At 41.3% G+C, this 21,288-nt stretch overlaps 1 protein-coding gene across 6 annotated transcripts in view; it reads left to right on the top strand.

Moving 5' to 3' along the window:
• SNTG2 (syntrophin gamma 2) overlaps positions 1 to 21,288 on the top strand; it is a 329,718-nt gene that overhangs the window by 159,346 nt on the left and 149,084 nt on the right. For all 6 annotated transcript variants that reach the window (XM_056856441.1, XM_056856443.1, XM_056856445.1 and 3 more), the window contains exons 5-6: positions 15,055 to 15,098; positions 15,200 to 15,241. In XM_056856441.1, coding sequence (XP_056712419.1) covers positions 15,055 to 15,098; positions 15,200 to 15,241 — 86 coding nt within the window. The remainder of the gene's footprint in view (positions 1 to 15,054; positions 15,099 to 15,199; positions 15,242 to 21,288) is intronic.

Below are 21,288 nucleotides of genomic sequence, written 5' to 3'. Positions count from 1 at the left end.
TTGTACAATCAGTCTTATTTCATTGTAAATCATGTCCCAAAAGTTTTTCGCTTTGTCACAAGTCCACTACATATGATGGAAAGAACCTACTTCTTTGTTACACTTCCAACACTTTGGAGACATCAATTTGTGTGCCATTGCCAGCTTTTTCGGTGTTAAATACCATCTGCATATCATTTTGTAAATATTTTCCCTTAGTGATTGAGATAATATGAGTTTCATATCATGTGACAAAAGTTTTTCCCATTTACTCAGTGGTATATCATGGACAGCGGTTCCAATTTTATGGGGTTCCTAAGGGGTTGACCCCCTCCATACAGAAGCAAGGTAAATTTTATCGTGCTTCTCTATGGAGGAGGGGGGAACTCCTTCGGGACCCCATCAAATCGGACCCTTGACCCAATCTTCAACAAACTTTAGGGTTCATGCAAGGAGAGTCCCTTGAAGCTACCCTGAAAATTTGGGAACTCTTTCTCCAAAAATGCCTCCCCCAGAGCTCATTAAAAAATTCTCAAAGGGGAAAGCCTGGGGAAAACCAATGCCGTAAAAAGCTGAATACCTATTCAGCTGATTTGGCTATCTGGCTTCAGTTTATTCCCAGGTTTTGGTATTCGGTAAAACCGAAACCCAAATATTGCCAAAACAGTTAATTTCAGGTTTATTTTTGGTTCAGGTTTATGGATATGCAGAACCCTAGTGACTACTTTTTATTGGTTTATGATCAACCTAATACCGTTCTGAAACCAAGTTTGCCTGTTTAAATCCTCATCCTATGTTGCTATTATTAATAAAATCTGTTGTTTTGAACTTTTACCTCACCAAGCCTTTGTGTGCAATCAATTTCTGACAGACTTAATTTCGTTGAAAGATCATTCTCCCTCCTGCTCTGTGACAGTATCATCATCCATAGTTCCCACCAGTGAAGCTGCACTGTCAGTGTTGTTGTTTTTCTTCTTCTTGAAATAAAATAGTATATTCACAAATGTGAGGAAGTTACCTGATTTCCTAAAATGTCCCAAAAAATAATTGTGGAATTGCAAAAAAGTCAAGTTGTGATTTATGGCACATTTTTTTCTACATCTAACTTGTTTCAATTACGATATTTTGTACAATAACCTAGAACTCTGTGCAGTGGCAAGCCAATTAGTCTTTTGAAGGATGTCTGCCCTTGCTGGCTATTGCCACTTCTGGATGTGTTCCAGTCAGCAGAATTATGCAGATCTTGCCACTAAAGACAACTGCACAATTCCAAAGTGTTTTTCCCCAATCACACTGCTGGCTCACTGGCTTGAGATTCTAAAAAAAAAAAGCAGTAGCTCCTGTTTGCTCAAGGTATTGTATTCCCTGAAACTGCACCCAAGGGCTTGCACATCTGTGCAAGTGGATAGAATGGCAGAATGTGGTCCTAAGAGACTTGGGTCCAAATCCCCACTTCTACAAATGAAAGCTGCCTGGGTGACTTTGGGCCAGTCACATTCTTTCAGCCTGCTCTACTTCACAGGGCTGTTGTTGTGAGAGAACGGAGGAGCGGGGAAGGGTGTTCTGAGCTGCATTGAGTCCCAATTGTGAGAGATAAGTAGGAGATAAATAAATGCATGCAGGCAAATGTATGACCTGCGCCTGCTCTGCAAGCTAGAATTTTAAGTGGATATAAAATGGGGGTGATTTCTTTTATCGTTCAGAAAGTTGGCACATAAGATTTCTTAGATGATGCATATGATTCCTGAGAATCTGTTTCAGTGAAGCAGGGGAGGGAGCTGCAGGTGGAATCTGAGACGAGTGGAAATGAAAAACCAATAGGATAAAAAAAACCCAGATTTAATAACAAATGTGATAGTACCAAACCATGGTTTTGAAAAGGAACTGAAAATGAAAAAGGAAATGCTGCACACATCCCCAGTCCCTACAGGGCCTAACCATAAAAGGCCTTCAAAAGGCAATTGTAACTATGCCACAGCAAAATTTTAATCAGCAGCACCCCCTTCCTCAACCCCCAACCTCAAGAAATTCTCTGCACTTTTTTGTTCTGGTTTCAGTTTGGTTTGCATGGGTTGGAGGATGTTACACAGTCTAGCTGCCCACATCCCGAACATGCTTGGGGGGAAAACAAAAAATAATCACAGCTCTTGTGGTTCAGTTTATGTTTCATTGAGCACAATATCCAAAGCTATACTCTAGTGCGTTAGGCATTCCAAAGATGACATATAACAGTGGGGGGGGGGGGAATAATGGGCTTCATCCTGCCAGCAAATGAGTTAGGTGGAAAGGGGCAGGGAAGAGTGCTTACAAAACTGACTGTGAAATATATTAATGGCGCAGCTAATACAGATAATTTGAACAGGTAAGTGTTCTTACTGCATAAAAAGAACTATTCCCCCTCCCCCAAAAAAACAATAGCAATGATTAAATGGTCTACAATGGAGTATGGGAAAAGAAATAGCAGAGGCAACATAATGAAGGCAACTTTTCCTGTGGATAAAGCCTAGGGGTGTTTTCGTTTTATATATATATTTAAAAGGTTTATTGCCCAGGCTACAGGGATTCTTTTCAAACCAAATGGTCGGCTAATGAAGACACTTCTGCGACTATGCCCTTTGCTCCCTTTTCCATTTCTGTCCAAGCTGCGGGGCTGTGATATTATTCTAACTCTTTCAGTTCTGCTGTGTCTGCATCTGCTACAGCGTGTAGAGTCAGACAAGCACCAAGAACAAGACAAAATTGGTCTCTGCTGAAATAGAGTGATGAATTTAGTTCACCAAAGCATGTTGAAGTCCAGGGCAAAGAAAAATAAAATTGGATATGATGGGATGTTTAGTGGGGCAGTTTTTAACTGAATGCCAAAACTGATAAAGATCTAATCAGAAAAAAAATGGGCACATCTATTAAAATGTTAATGTTGATTTATTACTTATTCACTGTGGTCCTGGAAACATTTTCCATTCATGCCAGTTTGAGTGTAGGATACAGTGATGAGAACAAGTCCATGCACTGTATTTTGAAATATATTTCCTCTATGAATACATATGTTAATTTTAAATATTTGAAACACTTTAGAGACAATGTGGGTTGTATGCATTTGGTTTGCAAGTCATTGTGCATGTACTTAGAAGTATTTTGTCAGCCTTTCCAAGGGTGGCAAGAAATGTAAATACTATCCATCCTGAAGATACTGAAGGTTCATTGATTGGAGCCTCTCGCAGTCACAATAGTTTCACATCTCTCCTTGGAATGAATCCTTTTTTGTATTGTTCAAAACCAGGTAATCAGAATATGAACCATTAAGTACCATGTTTAGAAAAAGATACAAATTCCTGTATAAATACATTTTTTACAGCAGGCATTTTGTTTGACTTGGGCTTAAACTGCACTATTGTTTGTATGTATGGAGGACAAGCTCTGGAAGTCTCCATGGACATAAAAAGCTCTAAAGCCTTTCATGGGCAAGATGCGTGTGCATCCCACATCCTGCTCCATGGATGATAAATGTAAAAAAGAATTCAGTGCCATTGAGAGCTTAGGCTATCATCTGATAGTACAATCCTTAACAGAGTTATTCTTCTAGAAAGCCAATGTAGTGGTTAGAGTATAGGACTAGAGCTGTCGATTCGGTTCGTCCCGAACTGAAAAGCAGCCAAATTTCCCCTGATTCGGTGGTTTTTAGTTCGGATGGAACCGAACTCAAAAAAGGCGGGAAAACGGGGAGCCGAATTCAGCAAGTTCGGGGTGTTCGGTGAATAAATTCAGCAAATTCGGGGTTCGGCGCAGCAGCATAATTGTCAGTAAGCAGCATTCTCCTGCGGCCAATCGGTGGCCAAGCTGGGTCTTCTTCCCCACCCTTAATGTGCATCTCTGACAATGGGGGTTTGCAATTAGCAGAGCTTGCCACCCACGCCCAAAGCTCTCAGCCCCGACAAACAGCTGAGCTGCGGGCAGCAAGGGCGGGGCAGGTGCGAAGAAGATGGAACAGAAGACATCCACAGTAAAACCCATTTTGGGGCTTTTCTCTATATTTTTTCTCTATAATTTTTCTCCTGTGTGTGTGTGTGTGGGGGGGGGAAAGCAGAATCTGAGAGTGTGTGGGGAGGGAGCAGTTTCTGTGGGTGGGGGGAGAAGCCAAAGGGGGCTTTCGCCTGTTCTGTTTTTTTTGACAACAGCCCTATATAGGACTAGGATCTCTCTTACACACACACACACACACACACACACACACACAGTGGAGTAAAGAGCAGAGATACAAAAGCACAAGAGCCATGCAGTGGAAGAACATACTTTCTGGCCTTGGCCTGGAAGATAATGCATGTGTCTGTTCAGCTAGGTAGCCTTTGGCAGTGGCAGTACCCAGAACAGCCTGATTCTCATACTGCTCAGTTTGTTTCATGGCAGCACATGTCAACTGCCATACTAACTAAAGGGGCTACTGCAGCCAGCAACAACATCCATTCCTCAGCCTTGCTGGACATCAACCAGCCAGCAACCAACAGAGACATACATATGGAGGGGCAAGAGTGACTTTCTTTTGAGACCTCACTAGGGAAATGGCTTGCCCCAGCTCCCTCATCTGAATCAAGGATGTGGTCCTTAAAGCAGCGTAAGGCCTAATGACATTGGCAAGCATCCAAACAGGTATGTCCACTGTGTCATTTCAATAGATAGATCTGCATAAGAACCACAGAAAGTGGAAGCAAAAGGGCAAGAGCAGGATCCACTCTCCTAGCTGCTCAAAGGCCCACATCGACAACACAACTGCTTGCCATACACTGCAGTATATAAGGTTTTCAACCTCCAGATACTAGCTGCAGATCTCCTGCTATTACAACTGATTGCCAGACGATAGAGATCAGTTCAACTGGAGAAAATGGCCACTTTGGTAATTGGACTCTATGGCATTGAAGTCCCTCCCCTCCCCAAACCCCACCCTCCTCAGGCTCTGCCCCTAAAACCTACTGCTGGTGGCAAAGAAGGACCTGGCAACCCTAGCAGTATACCAATACATACTTTGCCAGGGTGCACTTAAAACAGTTGATTTCATTATGAATTCATCTAACATAAAAATCTAATGTACTGTTAATTATTAACAGCCTTATTATAATAACCTTACAGTCATTATATTTATGCTTCGCCTTTATCTCGTGTTTTATCCCCTCTCCATCTATAATTATTACCATCTTATATTTCTCCCCCCGGGGGTATATAAAAGGCATTTTTCTAGCAGTAGCAGACTTCCCCATCCAGAGGATGGAATGGAAATTCATGGTAACTGAAAAAATATATTTTCTTCCTTGAAAGATATATTCTTGCCATTTTGAAAAAGACATATACCAGTTTTTTTAATTCTTTGAACAGATAACTCCTCCCCGCCCCCTGCTCCCCACAATGTTACCATTTTAGCTTGATATTTATTTTTTACATGGCATGAGCTATGGAAGGATACATGTACTTTTGTACAATAATACTGTTTTATTAAAGACAGTTGCAGCGTACATGTGAAGAGTTAGAACTATTATTTTTATTTTAAGAGTTTTATTGTAATTTTAATATACTTGTTGTGGTTGGAACTAATGTTATGTAAGCCGCCCTGAGCCCTGCTTTGCTTGGGAAGTTTGGATATTAAGATTAATAAATAATAATAATTAAGTCATACCTCATTGTCTATGTGCCTGATCAGTGCCAGAATGGGGAAAAAACCATATAACCTAGTCTAAACTTCCCAAAGGAAGAAGGGGATATATGTGTAATAAATATGCAGTCTATTGTTGTAGACAGTTCTAAATCATGTGTAAGCTTTGTTTTACTGACTTTTGAAAATTCAGAGTTTTATTAAAGCGCAGAACTTAAATCCCTAAACCTTCCCTTCCTTTCCCCTTAGTGCTATTTCAAGTTAATATTCTGATACCAAAAATTCATGTTATTGTCTCTTTATCACCACTGTAGTAAGCGTCTGTTTGAGCACCATACCAATATAATAACCTTGAGACTGTAAATAAAGTCTATGAAGCTGGGTTTTGATTGATGTGCCATCTGGGGAAAAGCAGAAAGCAACTGCAAAATAAAATACAGTTTAGATAAAATGATCAGGTTGGCAGCATGAGTTTTTCCATTATCCAGAGGTAGCAAGAAATCACAAGAGAAGCATCATGCTATTAATCCATGATAGCTTCAGAGGTGCAGGCAGCTCTGTCTTCCTGGCAGGAAAAATGCCCCCCCCCCCATATTTTGTCTCATTTTAACAACCAAAATTCTACAGGATGCCAGGTCAGAAGCCTATAAATGAGACCACATATTCTCTCTAATTTTCATTGCTGCCAAAGTCAAGCACTGATACAAAACCATGTTCCAGGTTTAATCCCCAGTGGTGCACAATTACAGTGCATTCCTGAGATTTTGGCGTTTTGGGACAGCAGGGAGGAGGTGCTGCAGCGGCAAATCCTAACCTGTTTCCCTGGCGCCGAAAACTTTTGAAAAAGCCTTTTAAAGGCTTTTAAATTTTAAAATGGGGCTTTTCGTCCCATAGAGAAAAGCAAGGCTGTGCCTGCTAAAAAGCAGGTGCAGCCTTGCTCTTCTCGCCGCCGGTGTGCCAGGGGCGAATGGGGACAGGAGGCTGCCTAATGGCAGCTCCTCACCCCGAGAACGCCTCTCGGGATGCCAGAATACCCCCTGGAATGCTGGTGCAGGCAGCACTGTGGCAGCGACCGGCATCTGGGCCTCCATGCTGGGGCTGGGGCCACTAATGCCAGCGTGGGGGGACTGAATGCCAGCACAGCACCTTCCTGTCCTCCTAAGGGCTTTCGCCCTCAAGGCTCAGGAATGTGCTGTCAGTGTATTTATTTAGAATATTAATATGCCCACCTTTCTCCTGATCAACCTGCAATGAAATCCCAAGCAGAATTACCCCTTCTAAAACAAGTCAGTTGTGGACTTTGGTGTAACACTCCTTAGAATTAGACCGTCAGTTGCTTTTAAGACTGAGTCTGTAAGTTTGTGCGTATTTCTGCAAGCCGAGTCTGAATTCAGGCAGCATGATAAACTATGCTTTGAGCAACAAATCGCAGTTAGACTATCAGGAGCCCAGTAGCACGTTAAAGACAAACAAATTTTATTTTAGCAACAGTTTTCTTGAAGCAAAGCTCACTTCCTCATGCAAAATAACAAATACACTGCTACGTAAATATGTATGTAAATGACAAATCCAATTTGTGAATAAAACTCAAGGTATCTGCTCTTGTGCATTCTCTACCTCCCAGGAATGAACACATCTCTCCTAAACTGCTGTTTCTGTGTCAAGACAGCTCCAATACATGGTTTGTGAATTCAGATATCACAACAAATCATGGTTAGTGCCAACTGTGGTTAACACATCAGCTACAAATTCCAGTTTGAAATTTGGGTTTTATGCCACCTATTCATCCCTGGAGAGTCTTCATTTGGGAATCACAGCTAACCAGGAGTTCATCAAGGAATGGTTTATAAACCACAGTTTAGTATGATATTTGAATGCAGGCTCAGTCTACTGAAGTAAGCCAACATGTCCGTATAATATGACACGGGATGGGAGCAGCATTATGGGCCACTATTGTTGGTGGCTCTCACAAACACTGTGCTCACTTTAATTCTACATTGGGTTTTTTGATATGGAATGGTGTAGTCTTGTTAGCCCAGTTTTGTTAGACCTCAGAAGCTAAGCAGAGTCAGAACTTGGATGGGAGACCACCAAGGAAGAGTTTGCAGAGGAAGGCTTAATCACGTGCCTTGAAAATCCTATGAGGTCACCATAAATTGGCTGCAACTTGATGGCACTTTACACTTACAGAGTGTTTCAATCTGACTTGTCCCACTAAAATCAATGGAACTTTAAGTGGTTTGACTTTGAATGTATTTTACCACTTGTTAACTTATGGCTTAAATGTGGCTCAGCTTCTGTCATGAGGAACAGTGTTCTGAGGCACTGCAAGAACACTGTCAGTGCAAAAAAGTCATGTATACATTATTTTGCAGCCTTTTGCTAGTGCTCCAGTTTCAAGAGTGATGCTAAAAATGTGTGAAGTGTTGCAGTTTGCATGTCTTCATGACACTTCAAACATGCTACAAAAAAGGACCCAAAAGGAAGAGTAAAAATAGAGTAACTAAACAAACAGAGTATCTAAACAAATGCAAAGATAAAACTTGGCAGCATAAGAACCAAGCTTTATTATTATTATTCTCCATTCAATGTGCCACATTTACAAAATATGACTGCATCTATATTTATGCTAGTCCAGTGAGGATCATAGCACAGTGGTAGAACATCCCAGATTCTTTGTTTCACAGATTTTATACAGCCAGGATGGAACAGGTACCTATTTCAAAACTGCTGCATGGGCCAGTGGTCTAAGACAGCTTCCTATATACAAGCTTGGGACTTCTATAGATGATTTGCCTATACCTTTGTAGTTCCACATTCTGCATTGCTCGCAGTATGCTGACCTGGGCATCTGGATGCTCACATTGAGCAATGTATCTGTGGGACCTCTTCTCCATATATCTCCCCCCCCCCCCGAGAGCTTTACGATCAGCTGGGAGTAATCTATTTGTGATCCCCGGCCGTTAGAACATCTGGCTGTCCTTGACCCGAGCCAGGACTTTTTCAGACTTGGTCCCAGCCTGATGGAACTCGCTGTCTAATGAAACCTGCACCCAGAGGGATTTGGCTCAGTTCCGCAGGGTGGGTAAGATGGGGATGTTCTGCCAGGCTTGTGGCTGAGGGCAGCGATGGCTACATCAGAAGCTGCCCTCCCCCCTTCCTCCCTCTTCCTTTCCCATTTCCCTTTCTTTTTCCCCATCCATCTTGTTCCTCCTGAAGCATGACATCATGGGTGACTGACAGCCACTGAAACGTCACTCCTTGTAGGAACTAACATGGTGCCATGTAGATGTACTGGTATATTCAGTGTTATTTTAAATTAAATGGTTTTAAAATTATATGTATATTATTTATCATTGTTTTATATGTTTGCCTAAGTATATTGATGTTAGCCGCCATGAGCCCAGCTCTGCTGGGGGAGTGTGGGATATAAATAAAATCTATTATTATTATTATTATTATTATTATTATTATTATTAGTAGTAGTAGTAGTAGTAGTAGTAGCAGCAGCAGCAGCAGCAGCAGCATTGTCATTTAATTTTATGTGCCTTATCCTACTGCATTGTAAACAATTGCATTGTTTACTATGTATCTTATAATGTATGGTCATTTGTGGCTTGCATTGTTCAGTTTTGTACTCCTAGACCTGTTACATTATCCATTCAATTTTCCAAACTGTATTATTACATTTTTCTCTGTCTGTACTCTGTAATCCACCTTGAGTCTCAGTGAGAAATGTGGGCTATAAATAAACTAAACTAAAATAAAATTATATTCCTATTCTTAGAATAAAACAGCACCACACTAGAGCTTTCATTTTGAAAATACACATCTTGTATTAGCTTCATAATGCTGAGCATTCATTAGACTGTATGGTGTGTACCACCTGCCATGCCTGCATAGAGTAATTTCTTGGAATACAGCCAAACAGACATACTACCACAAAGCATATTCTTATGTTTAAAATATAGCACCACAAAGAGGGGAAATTAAAATAAAAGCTGTTGCAGTTGCCACTTTTTGGGCTCTGCTGGGGTGTTCCTTATTGTACTATATTTCAAGAAGTCCATTCAAATATCCCACCAAAGGAGGGTCTGACCAATCAAATTGGTGCCCTATACTTCAGAGTGCAAAGGAAGCAATTAGGGTACAGAAGGGAATTAATGAGTGTCAAAGGAGAAGATATTCAGATTCATTTATTAATATGGCAAATGCCATTAAAATTCATATCAGTTACAGAATTAAAACTGGAGACTCTACAGTAACTAAAACTATGGGGAATACAATTCATAGACAGTTTATTTAATTTAAACAAACCTCGAATTAATAAAACATTCTCCATTTTAAGTTAAATTTCCAAGCCCCAGCTTTGTCTGGCGGATCTTATATATTGCAGCACAGAATTTCGTTGACCTATATATATATATATATATATATATATATATATATATATAGAGAGAGAGAGAGAGAGAGAGAGAGAGAGAGAGAGAGAGAGAGAGAGAGAGAGAGAGAGGGGGGGGGGGGGAGGGAGGGAGGGAGAGGGAGAGGGAGAGGGAGAGGGAGGACTTGGTCTGTTCTGTACCTAAAACATAAGACTATCCTATAGCAGAATCTAACAGATTATTTTTAAAGCCTTGTTTAATAATGAGCTAACTACCATTGAGTTTAGGAACAGAGTGCTATATTCCTTCAGTACAGCAGATCTGCAGCTGTCAAATGTGGTTTTGATGCAATCAAAGATTTCCATTGCCATCTCTACCTTTTATATTCATGATAGTACAGTTTCAGCCCCTACAAGTGATAAATGTTATTTGTAGTGTACAATTTATGAGGAGGAAGTTTGGCCTTTATTGTAGATGTTCAATTGTATTCATTTTGCTGTGAACAAAACAATCTTCTTGAATCCTCAATGATGTTGTTTGGGTGATGGCCTTTTGTGTATTGCTCTTGTTTTCCCAGTAATAAGGATAGCAATAATTTCAGCCCCTATTATATACCTCAGACATTTTCAGAAAAGGTATTTCTGTGCCATTCAGTTCCATTCCTCACTTTTCTTGATATTGAAAATAAGAATAAAAGCATCATTACAGAACAATCTTGCCTGTCAAATTGTACAGAATGTATTTGTGTTCCTTGGAAGACGGAGAACAACTCTTCAACGCATGGTCACGTAAACCTTAAGCGTGTTTGGATTCTTCTCATATAACATGAAGTGCATCCTGAGCCTTGAAGAATTAATCTGTAGCACATTAATTATCTTGCCTTTATAAAGAAGCATCAGAGCCTACAAAGCAGCATATTCTATCAAGCAGGAAACAACAGAAGTAGAATATATGTCCAAATCCTATTTGAAGTACCACACCTAGACCTTGAATGCAAGTTATGCTTTGAGAGCATCCTGTTCAGGCTGGATGCAACCTATCTCATATAACTCGACATTATTGGTTTTCTCTCCCCCCGCCCCCGCCAATCCCCTGCAAGTGGCAGGGGTGACCTGGCAACCCTAGTTTTCTGCCACCATGTAGCCAATTGCATGATTACTTCCCACCCGATTGTTATCCAGCTGGAAAGTAGGTTTATGAGTGGATCAGAAAGAATCAGGCAATGTGACCCCACTCATGATTTCCATATTCAAATATTTGCCAAAGCATTATGGGAAGATACCACCAGGAAGCAGCTTCCACATAGCATTGTGTGTCCAATTTAATAATAAATAAAACATTTATTTAAAGAAATAAAAGGTATAGAATGAATTTGGCTGAGATTAGAGTACACAAGTTAGTTGCACAATAACAGAAAGATGCACATTTAACTTAACTTTTAGGACGATTTGGACTGTCATTAGAAATGGTAAAATGTGGTAACATTACATGTGATTTTAATTTGTTTTATTTTGACTTGGTGAGCAGTCTTTTTAGTATTTTCATACAAAGCTTCTCATGCATTCCTGGTGTACATTAAAATTAGCAGTTCAAATGTAATCTGATGAAATGTAATACAATTAACTCTACTGAATTGTAGTTGTATCTTACATCTTCATAAGCCAAGACGGTGTTTTTGGGATACAGCTACCAATATTACAACATAACCAATGCTTTGTTACTGCATGATTTGCCCTTTGCCATGAGAGATCCATGCCTTTACCACCTCTAAAAGATCCCATGTTGTTATTTGTTCTATACCTGTTTTATTTAAATTTTCCAATATATAGATTTCGCTACCTCTTTTCAAAAATCAAAGACTATACTGTGACTGTATGGGAGGATGAGATAAATTGGATTGCAACAGCAACCTACCTATTGTCTCCATGTGTTGCGAATATACAAAGGATTGAGAAGTGTGTAAAAAACAGGGTTCCTAAATCAGCATACAAGACTAGATATATATATAATCTGCTCACAAAGAGATCTAGGAGTATATGATCTACTCACAAAGCATCCCATATGCATGCAGATTGGGTGTGTAGCCTGACGATGTTTCTATCTTGCTGCTCATTTTATTGCTTCATTCTTTAGTTAAGGCAAAGGGCTTTTATAAACTTTGGCTATTAGGGTCTGACCTCGAAATTGAAATCATTTTATGCAATACATGGCCTCTGTACACATAAGTGAAAGCAAAAGTCTTAATAACAAAGATGCTCCCTGAGTGTAATGAAGTCAGTAGCACAATGCAGTTGTATGATAATCCCAAGCCTCTAATGACTGAGCTTCCTCAGAATTTATGTGGGAGCGAAGCAGTATTCGCATGCCTGGCCTTCAAGTCATGTGCCTGACTGCATATTGAGATTAGCAGTACATAATGTTTGTACTTGTGGCAGAACTGAGAATATGAAGATATGCGAGTTTATGCCAAATACTCATCACTAGGGCTGTCAATTCGGTTCGGTCCGAACTGAAAATCAACCGAATTTCCCCTGATTCGGTGATTTTCTGTTCGGACGGATCCGAACTCAAAACTGGCGGGCAACCCGGGGGGCCGAATTCAGTGAGTTCGGGAGTTCGCGAATAAATCCGGCAAATTCGGCCCCCCCTTCAGGGGAGCCCGCTGGAGAGGCGCGGGCTGCCCTTTAAACTGATCTGCGCCTCGAGGCGCAGATCAGTTTAAAGGGCAGCCCGCGCCTCTCCAGCGGAGCCCGCTGAAAGGTGCGGGCTGCCCTTTAAACTGACCTGCGCCTCCTGGCCGGGAGGCACAGATCAGTTTAAAGGACAGCCCGCCCCCCTTCAGGGGAGCCCGCTGGAGAGGCGCGGGCTGCCCTTTAAACTGACCTGCGCCTCCCGGCCGGGAGGCACAGATCAGTTTAAAGGACAGCCCGCCCCCCTTCAGGGAGCCCGCTGGAGAGGCGCGGGCTGCCCTTTAAACTGACCTGCGCCTCCCGGCCGGGAGCTACACATCACTTTAAAGGACAGCCCGCCCCCCTTCAGGGGAGCCCGCTGGAGAGGCGCGGGCTGCCCTTTAAACTGACCTGCGCCTCCCGGCTGGGAGGCACAGATCAGTTTAAAGGACAGCCCGCCCCCCTTCAGGGGAGCCCGCTGGAGAGGCGCGGGCTGCCCTTTAAACTGATCTGCGCCTCGAGGCGCAGATCAGTTTAAAGGGCAGCCCACGCCTCTCCAGCGGAGCCCGCTGAAAGGTGCGGGCTGCCCTTTAAACTGACCTGTGCCTCCCGGCCGGGAGGCACAGATCAGTTTAAAGGACAGCCCGCCCCCCTTCAGGGGAGCCCGCTGGAGAGGCGCGGGCTGCCCTTTAAACTGATCTGCGCCTCGAGGCGCAGATCAGTTTAAAGGGCAGCCCACGCCTCTCCAGCGGAGCCCGCTGAAAGGTGCGGGCTGCCCTTTAAACTGACCTGCGCCTCCCAGCTGGGAGGCTCAGATCAGTTTAAAGGGCCCCCGCACGCCTTCAGGGAATCCCTCTGAAGGCGCGCGGGGGCCGAATTTTCCCCCGAACTCCGGATCCCCCCGAATTACAGGGGATCCGAAGCGAGGGAGTTCGGACTTCGGCACGTACCGAACCCACAAGGATCAAATTCGGCCGAATCCGAACTGTACCGAATTTTTTTTGACAGCCCTACTCATCACAATAATCTCAGTTTCTCAAATGGTAGTGATTTTAACTAAGTATGAATACATGGATTTCTATGTGAGTGCAAAGAAATACGAGCTGAGGACACTGTAGAAAATAACTTTAGAAAATAACTAAAATCCTGAGAATCGCAGCGATCTGGGACAGCACTGCTGCAGCGCTGCTGCGGCACCTCCACAGAGATTTCCCGGCCGGCATGGGGGGTGGGGGGAGGGGTGTAATTGTTTTTTTAAAAAAAAACTAAAATGGGGGGAAAGGGCTCATTGCAAACAGTGATGCTGTGGCTCCAAATTGGTGGCATGGCAACACTAGGGTGCATTCCCAGTGCAAACAGGGTTAGGAAGCTGCCTAAGGGCAGCTCCGCCCCCAGAAATGCCTCTCGGGATGCCAGCATGGGGACTTGCACCAAGAGAACGCCAGTGGGAGGCCATGCCGGTGTATGAGGACCATGCTGCCGCCATGATCCGGTAGGGCCAGCGTAAGTGGCCCTGTGCCAGCTTCCGTGCCACTTTCCATGGCGCAAGTGGTATGGATGCCAGCATAGGGGTCATACCAGCTCCTAAAGAGATTTGTCCCCCTTCAGGATTGCACAGTTAATAATCTAGATTTTAGTTATTTTCTAAAACAACATTTTGTGAAACATTGTGTCTGGATGAAATGCTAGGTGAACACACAGATATATTCTGGGATATTCAAAAGCTTGTACTCATTATTTTGTGATATTTTGGTTGGTCCTAATAAAAGATATACCACTGCAGTTTTTAATGTAACAAAAGCCCTTTAAAAAAAAGTAATAATACAGATACTGCGTGGTACTTTGGAATGCTTGATGTTGGCAAGGTGACATTCCTGTTAACTTCATGTTGCTGAAACTTTAGACATTACTGGTGGAAATAATAAATTATACTTATCTATGTAATGAAGTGGATTCAAAGTTCACTCCAAATTGCTTTATTAAATTCTGTGTACAACCCCTTTGATTATAGTAGTCTTTGCACATCTTTTCAGGAGGAAAGAACAAGAGACACAAAATTCCTATTTTACTGCCTTACCAAAGCTAATGAAAAATATGAATCACGGTTCTTTCATAATTTGATGAAATCCATCATTAGTGAGAAGCGACATTTGTGTTCCATATTAAATAATCTTTTGTGACTGGAAAGTAGCTCTCTTAATTTTCTTAGAATTGGTACCAATCTATTTAGCTTTACTGAATGATTGCTATGCTACTGGCATTTGTACAAGAGCAGCAGTTTTACAAATGACTGTTACAAGAGCAGTACTTGAAACAATTGCTGAAGCAAAATGCGTCATAATTTTAAGTCTCTCAATTAATATGTGATTCTTTTATAACTCTACAGCGGACCAGTCAGGAATGTTATTTATAGGAGATGCAGTAATGCAGGTCAGTTTATTCTCTATACTTGATTCAAGCATGTCACTATTTTAATGCTTGAATTAAAGCCTGCTATTAACCTGATATTTCAAATGTGACTTTTTTTATAGGTCAATGGCATAAACGTAGAAAATGCTACCCATGAAGAAGTGGTAAGTTCTGTATTTTCTGTTGCTCCTTTCCCCTTTATGTGCTGTATTTTGGTGCTTTTGTTGTCTTGACCTTTTGAATTTTTCAGTACACTTTTTAAACTACAAAAATTGGTTCAATTTAGGGTTGCCAGCTCTGGATTGGGATGTACCTGGAGATTTTTGGAGCAGAGCCTGAGGAGGGTGGGATTTGGGGAGAGGAGGGACTTCAACGTCATAGAGTCCAATTGCCAAGGCGGTCATTTTCTCCAGGTGAACTGATCTTTATCGGCTGGAGGTCAGTTGTAATAGCGGAATTCTCAAGCCCCCATCGGGAGGCTGGCAAACCTAGTTCAACTCATTTTTCATACACTTGCTTGCTGTTCTGGCATTTTTCTTCATGAGGTGGAGGGTGAGTTTATTCCTTGGCCCCTTTCAGATTACTGTTCTAAACCAGATGTCATCTGTTGTAGGTCCAAATCTGAGTAAAATGATATGGGGACGAGCATTTCATACAGCTTGTTTCAGTCTGTCTATGAGCTGTCTCTAAAGCACTCTGAAGCGCTCTGGCTGTTTCAAACAGTGCCACTATCCCTCCCCTCCACCTTTTTCTGCTCCACTTCCTTTTTCAGCCTCCCCCACCCCTGAATATTCTAAGATTTGCTTTATAGTACTACAGTGCTATTGCAGCACCATTGACATGCTTGTAGCTGTTGAAAAAGAACATGGCATGGGAAAAGGCGTCAAAAAAAATAGTGGTCCTTTCAGAAGCGCTCCAGACTGTTCAAACAGCACACTCAAGCGATTCAGAAGCACAAGGAAAAACTGAAAATGAGTGAAAGCAGTTTTAATAAAAAATGGCTGAGCCCTGGGATACCAATGGGAGGCAAGTGGCTTTGTCTAAATCTTGAAATGCCATCATATCACTGTAAGATTCCACCAAATCCTAGAGTAATGTGATGTCACTTCTGGGTTTGATATGGAAATGATGTCATGGTGTTGCATCAATGGAGAATTTGGGGATATTTTTCCCTTCTAGCCTACCAAGAAGGGTCGGGGAGGTTGCTGGTGGGAGTTCCCCACCATAGTGAAAGACCTGGCAACCCTAGTAATAACCCAAACTCCACATTATACTTTATTCAAAATCATCAACAAAACATTAACAGAGAGAGAGAGAGAGAGAGAGAGAGAGAGAGAGAGAGAGAGCGAGAGAGAGAGAGAGAGAGAGAGAGCATGTTTTTGGAATCTTAATACTATCTTCATCTTTCCTTCCACTTCCCCAGTTTTTGTTCTTTGCATTATTCAGTAAAACAGCAAAAAATACAGAGAAGCCCTTTGACACCTTAAAGACTAACAGATTTATGGTGTTAGAAGCTTCCATGGAATGGAATCCCCTTTATCAGATGAGTTAATAGTGTTAGCTGTTCAGAGAAGTTATTCATCTCTTTTTTCTTTTTCTTTTTTTACAGTGGATTGTGTTTGCTTCGCATTCTCTTATTTTCCTCTTTTTATTTGTGCTTTTGTTTCATCTCTTACTGTACTTTTATTAATAGATAATGGTAGCAGCCCCCATTTATTTTTAATAACTTTCCATGGGAATGAAAGTTATTAAATGTGTGTGTATGTTAGATTGGAAAAGGGACTTTTCGATTTATTGCTGATGAGGTATTTCTATAAAATTCCTTATCTCTTCATCAGCTAAATCTATACTGGCATGTAAGCAGCACATTGCTCTGAAATTAACCTGTATAATTCCCTGGCTAAATTCATCCTGGTAGTTAATACCTTTCCCAAATGTCCTTTATTCCTGTGGCATGGGGTTTAATCACCTCTACCCTGCATGTCCCAATATTAACTTTTTGTTATAAGTAAACAGTACCTTACCACATGGTCATATATTGTCTCTTTCCCCTTGGTTAGCTATTGTGGACAATAATAATCAAACCCCTGCTTGTGTTCCTACTTGTCTAGGGGAATCTTCTAGGGAAGGGGCTATGGCAGAAAATCCCAAATTCAATCCCCAGCATCTCTGTCGAAAGGGATCAGACAGTAGTTTGTGAAAGACCTCCACCAGAGACACTTGAGAATCTCTTCCATTTGGAGTAGACAATATTGGCTTTGATGGACTAATGGTCTGACTCAGCATAAGGCACCATCATGTGTAGTAGTTGTCCCAAAACAAATACTCAGTTAAGTTGTCACTTTAGATCCATAGGTGAGGGGAAGAATGGTTTTAAGACATGATAAAACCCATACATAACTAGAATGAAATACCTGCTGCTGAGGAAATGTTGTAAATTCAGGGATTATGGTTAGTAGTGCCTGAAGCATGACCCGTTAGTGTAGGCCCCCCTCCATCCCAGCTAGGTAGGAGAAATTACAGTTTACTATGTGCTATAATTCTGCTAGGACACTTTATTTGTTTGAAATATTTATATAGTATGTTCTACTTATAGTGTCCAAGGCAGTGAACAATTTTTTTTTAAAAAAATGGAAAGGTATAAAGTACAACATAATATAAATACATTTTAAAACATAAACAGCACCAAAAACCCCAAGTAGAACAAAGTTAATGAAAACCAGCATCAGTAGAGAAATAAAACAACACAGAATATCAAGCCAAGTCATAGCAAAGTAACTTAAAAATGCTAAAACAAATCTGTATCATGGATTTTCTGCTTTGCTAAATAGTGATTCTATTGGGTTTTATTTTGAATTGTGCCTTATTCCTCTGAACTTCAGTGAAGTATACTTACATTTAAGAAGTTGACAGTGTATTCTCCTGTAGCTGATGGATGGCTTCATGACTAAGATTGCTCCAAGCCCACTTACTGAAAAGGAATGACTGATTTTAGAGGCTTTGCTGCAGGTAAATAGACTGTTGCTCCCAAGGTGGTGGCAAAGGTTGAATTACATGATGGGGTTGGGAATTGCAGGTTGATAGGAAAGAGAAAAATGCCTTTCTATATACCACTCTGTCACAATCCATGTCTAAATCCATAATTATGCCCAACTTCTGTTTCTGGTTATTTTTTTATATGTTCCTAAAGATCAGGAAAAACATTGGTTTGGGGAGACATCTAAAATCCCTGAGAAGTAAGAAGGTGACGAGAAATCATATTAATGTGATAAGACTAACAGGTTACACATAAGGAGATCAAAGTACGGATCAGACACATGAAGCTGCAACCGAAAGCACAGAAAAAAGCAAAGCAACCTTAAAAAGGAAGGGAAGACCTGATTCAAATTTGGCATCAACTCTTCTGGAATAGCAAATGAAGGATGTGACTTTTGACAAGGAAACTGTGTCCCAAGTAGTAATAGGAGTAGCATTACAGCAGCACTGGGACTTTCTTGCTCCAGAGTGCTATCAGCTTGCAAGCAAGGAGGCTAAGGGCCAAAATAGAGTCTGAGAGGATCATAGATATATATTCATAAGTAAAAGGAAAATAGCAAGCATGCACAGTTTGGGTTGGAGCTGTGTGGGGGAAGTCTCTGGTACAAAATTGCACCTGTGACCCACTGACATACCCAAGGACTGATTAAACCCTAGGGCGGGGGTTGTGCCCATGAGAGTTGTATCCAGCAGCAAAACAGATAGAGAATCCAGGGAAGAATCATTTTTAAGTAAAGCTTTATTAAAGACAGATTTGCATCCTAGGCTAGCCTCAGTCATACTTCACTCATCCAAAGGTTAAGCTGGCCGGACCTGATGGTATACACAGGCTGCTCAAGCAGTTTGCTTGAACAGGAGAGCTCTATTGATGATGAGGGCTCAATATGATGATCATACTGTTATTATATTTATTGCATTATAAACCGCACTGAACTTTGGAAGGATGGTATAGAAATCGAATGAATGAATGAATGAAAAGTAGAACTGTGCCTGGCCCCAGCTTTGGTCCTGTCCTGTATAGGGCTGATGATGACATCTCTGGCCCTTCTCTGCTTTTCTCCCACCTCTTTCATTCTTCCCCTTACTCTCCTAAAACGTGGGTGTGTGCAGTTCTAGCTGGCTACTAGATGTTTCCTTCAATAGCTACTTTCTGGACATACCAGGCTTGATCAGAAGAATTGTGATGGGCTACCTTGGAGCTAGTTCCAGGAATTTTGCCATTCTGCTTTAGCTTGAAAATGCCTATCTGGAATTGAAGAATTATGGTAGGTCTATTATAGGCTGGGGAAAATTAGGCTTTGAAGATCGGTATTGCAACTGCTGAGACCAAATCGCTACAGCAAGGATCTTTTGAGCTATGAATGAGGATGCTCTTGGTAATGAAAGGATTCTTGGGGATAGGGGTGCTTAAATGACGCACATCCTCTGAGGCTTATTTTCTTCCCAGTCATTCTTAAGCAGTGAGGGCCAGTCTACATCACAGCTTGAAGAAACTCTTGAGAAATATAAGTTGGTCTTGAAAGACTTGAGTCTCATGGAGATTGTGTTCTGCTGAGACTTACAAGAAGGAAGTGACAGACTGCTTGCCTCTCTTCAGCATAAAAGCAGCTGAGAACGCCTGCCTGTGGGCTATCATTGTTGGTTGGCAGCATGAGAGAGCCTTCAGCCTTGGTGATTTTAGGAGTCTGGTAGAAAGTAATTTTTTGAAACCTGATATTTTCTGTCCTCAGAGTGCCTTCTTTCCATTATGTGGGGACCCAGTCTTATTTATATATTATTCTGATATATAGACAATTCCAAACTGAAAATGGGTTTTTTTTTCAGTCCTTTACTGAAATTTCTTTGGGGTGTATTATCTATCATTATTGTAGTATCTGTATTATGGTAGCTATTAATATTATTCTGAAAGAATAAAAACTACACTGCTTGATGTTGCATTGCAAAAAGGATGAAAAGAAATCCAGTAGAAACTGCAAATCACTACACTATTTTTGTTAGTGTCACTGACGTGTTAAGAACTGAATGATTTAACAAAAGTCATACCCAATAGATGACAATTTGTGCTGCATTATAGGAAACCAAATTATTATAGTGATTATTAGCAAGAATCTTATTTGAAACATCAAATATAATGCACTTCCATTGCCCAGGTGGCTAGAATTTGTATGTGTGTGTGTGTGAGAGAGAGAAATGGAATCTAAGATATCAAGCAATATAAAGCCAGTTTCCATTGAACCAGTTGCTTGCTTCTTTAAACTAATAGTGTGTGGGGGGGGAGAGAGATCAGTGAGTGCAATATGCTCTCTGTGCTGGCAGCTTAGGCCTAGTTATGGCAGTTAACATAAACAGATTCAAAAACTTTTATGCACCATGGTTTCCATGTTTTGATCCTTTAAAGGTAAAAATTCCCTAAGATGCAGAACAAACACATTATTCTCATATTTTATAAAGATCATGTCTATTTATACAGATACTGGCTATATGGACATCATTCCTACACATGATTTTTTTTCAACACCTCTCCTGGAAATTCCCCATCTAACAAGGAAGCCTTTATTATGCTGCTGAAAACCTACTGTCTTCATTCAGTAACTTTTTCTACAAAAGTCCCTTACTGAAATTTTCCTGTTCTTTTATAATAATGCTAATTGTTATACTGGTATTGACAAAATGATATTTGATATTTCATTCATAACTCTGCAAACATAGCAAGTCTACAGTATCTCAGTAGAGACCTGGACTACCACTGCCAGACTCCAACCCCGTCAACCGCTACAGACATCCATATGCAATATGTATTTATTCATAGTTACATTTTTTATCTCATTCTTTGTCCAAGCAGCTCAGGGTGGACTATACCATTCCATTTTATGCTCACAATAACCCTGTGAGTTATATTAGGCTCAAAGTCACCTACAGCCCCTTGCTGAGAGACTGCCAGCCAGGGTGTAGTTACATCTGTGGAGCTAGGCCATATCATAAGCACCTATGGCCCTTCTACACAAGGGGAAAAGAAACAGCAAACACCCTTCTAGATAGACCTAACTGCATCGTTAAAGGACTGTAGTCCATAGCAACCTCAGCAACAGCCACCAATCAAGCAGTCATGCCCCACTGTTGCCCTGGTGAGCTTCACACATGGGCTCAGCAAACCACTGACTGTAAATGCAGCCAT

The sequence above is a fragment of the Euleptes europaea genome, chromosome 10 (assembly GCF_029931775.1).
Source record: "Euleptes europaea isolate rEulEur1 chromosome 10, rEulEur1.hap1, whole genome shotgun sequence".
Taxonomy (NCBI): domain Eukaryota; kingdom Metazoa; phylum Chordata; class Lepidosauria; order Squamata; family Sphaerodactylidae; genus Euleptes; species Euleptes europaea.
Note: the sequence above shows the minus strand (reverse complement) of the source record. Positions and strands in the feature narration are given on the sequence as shown.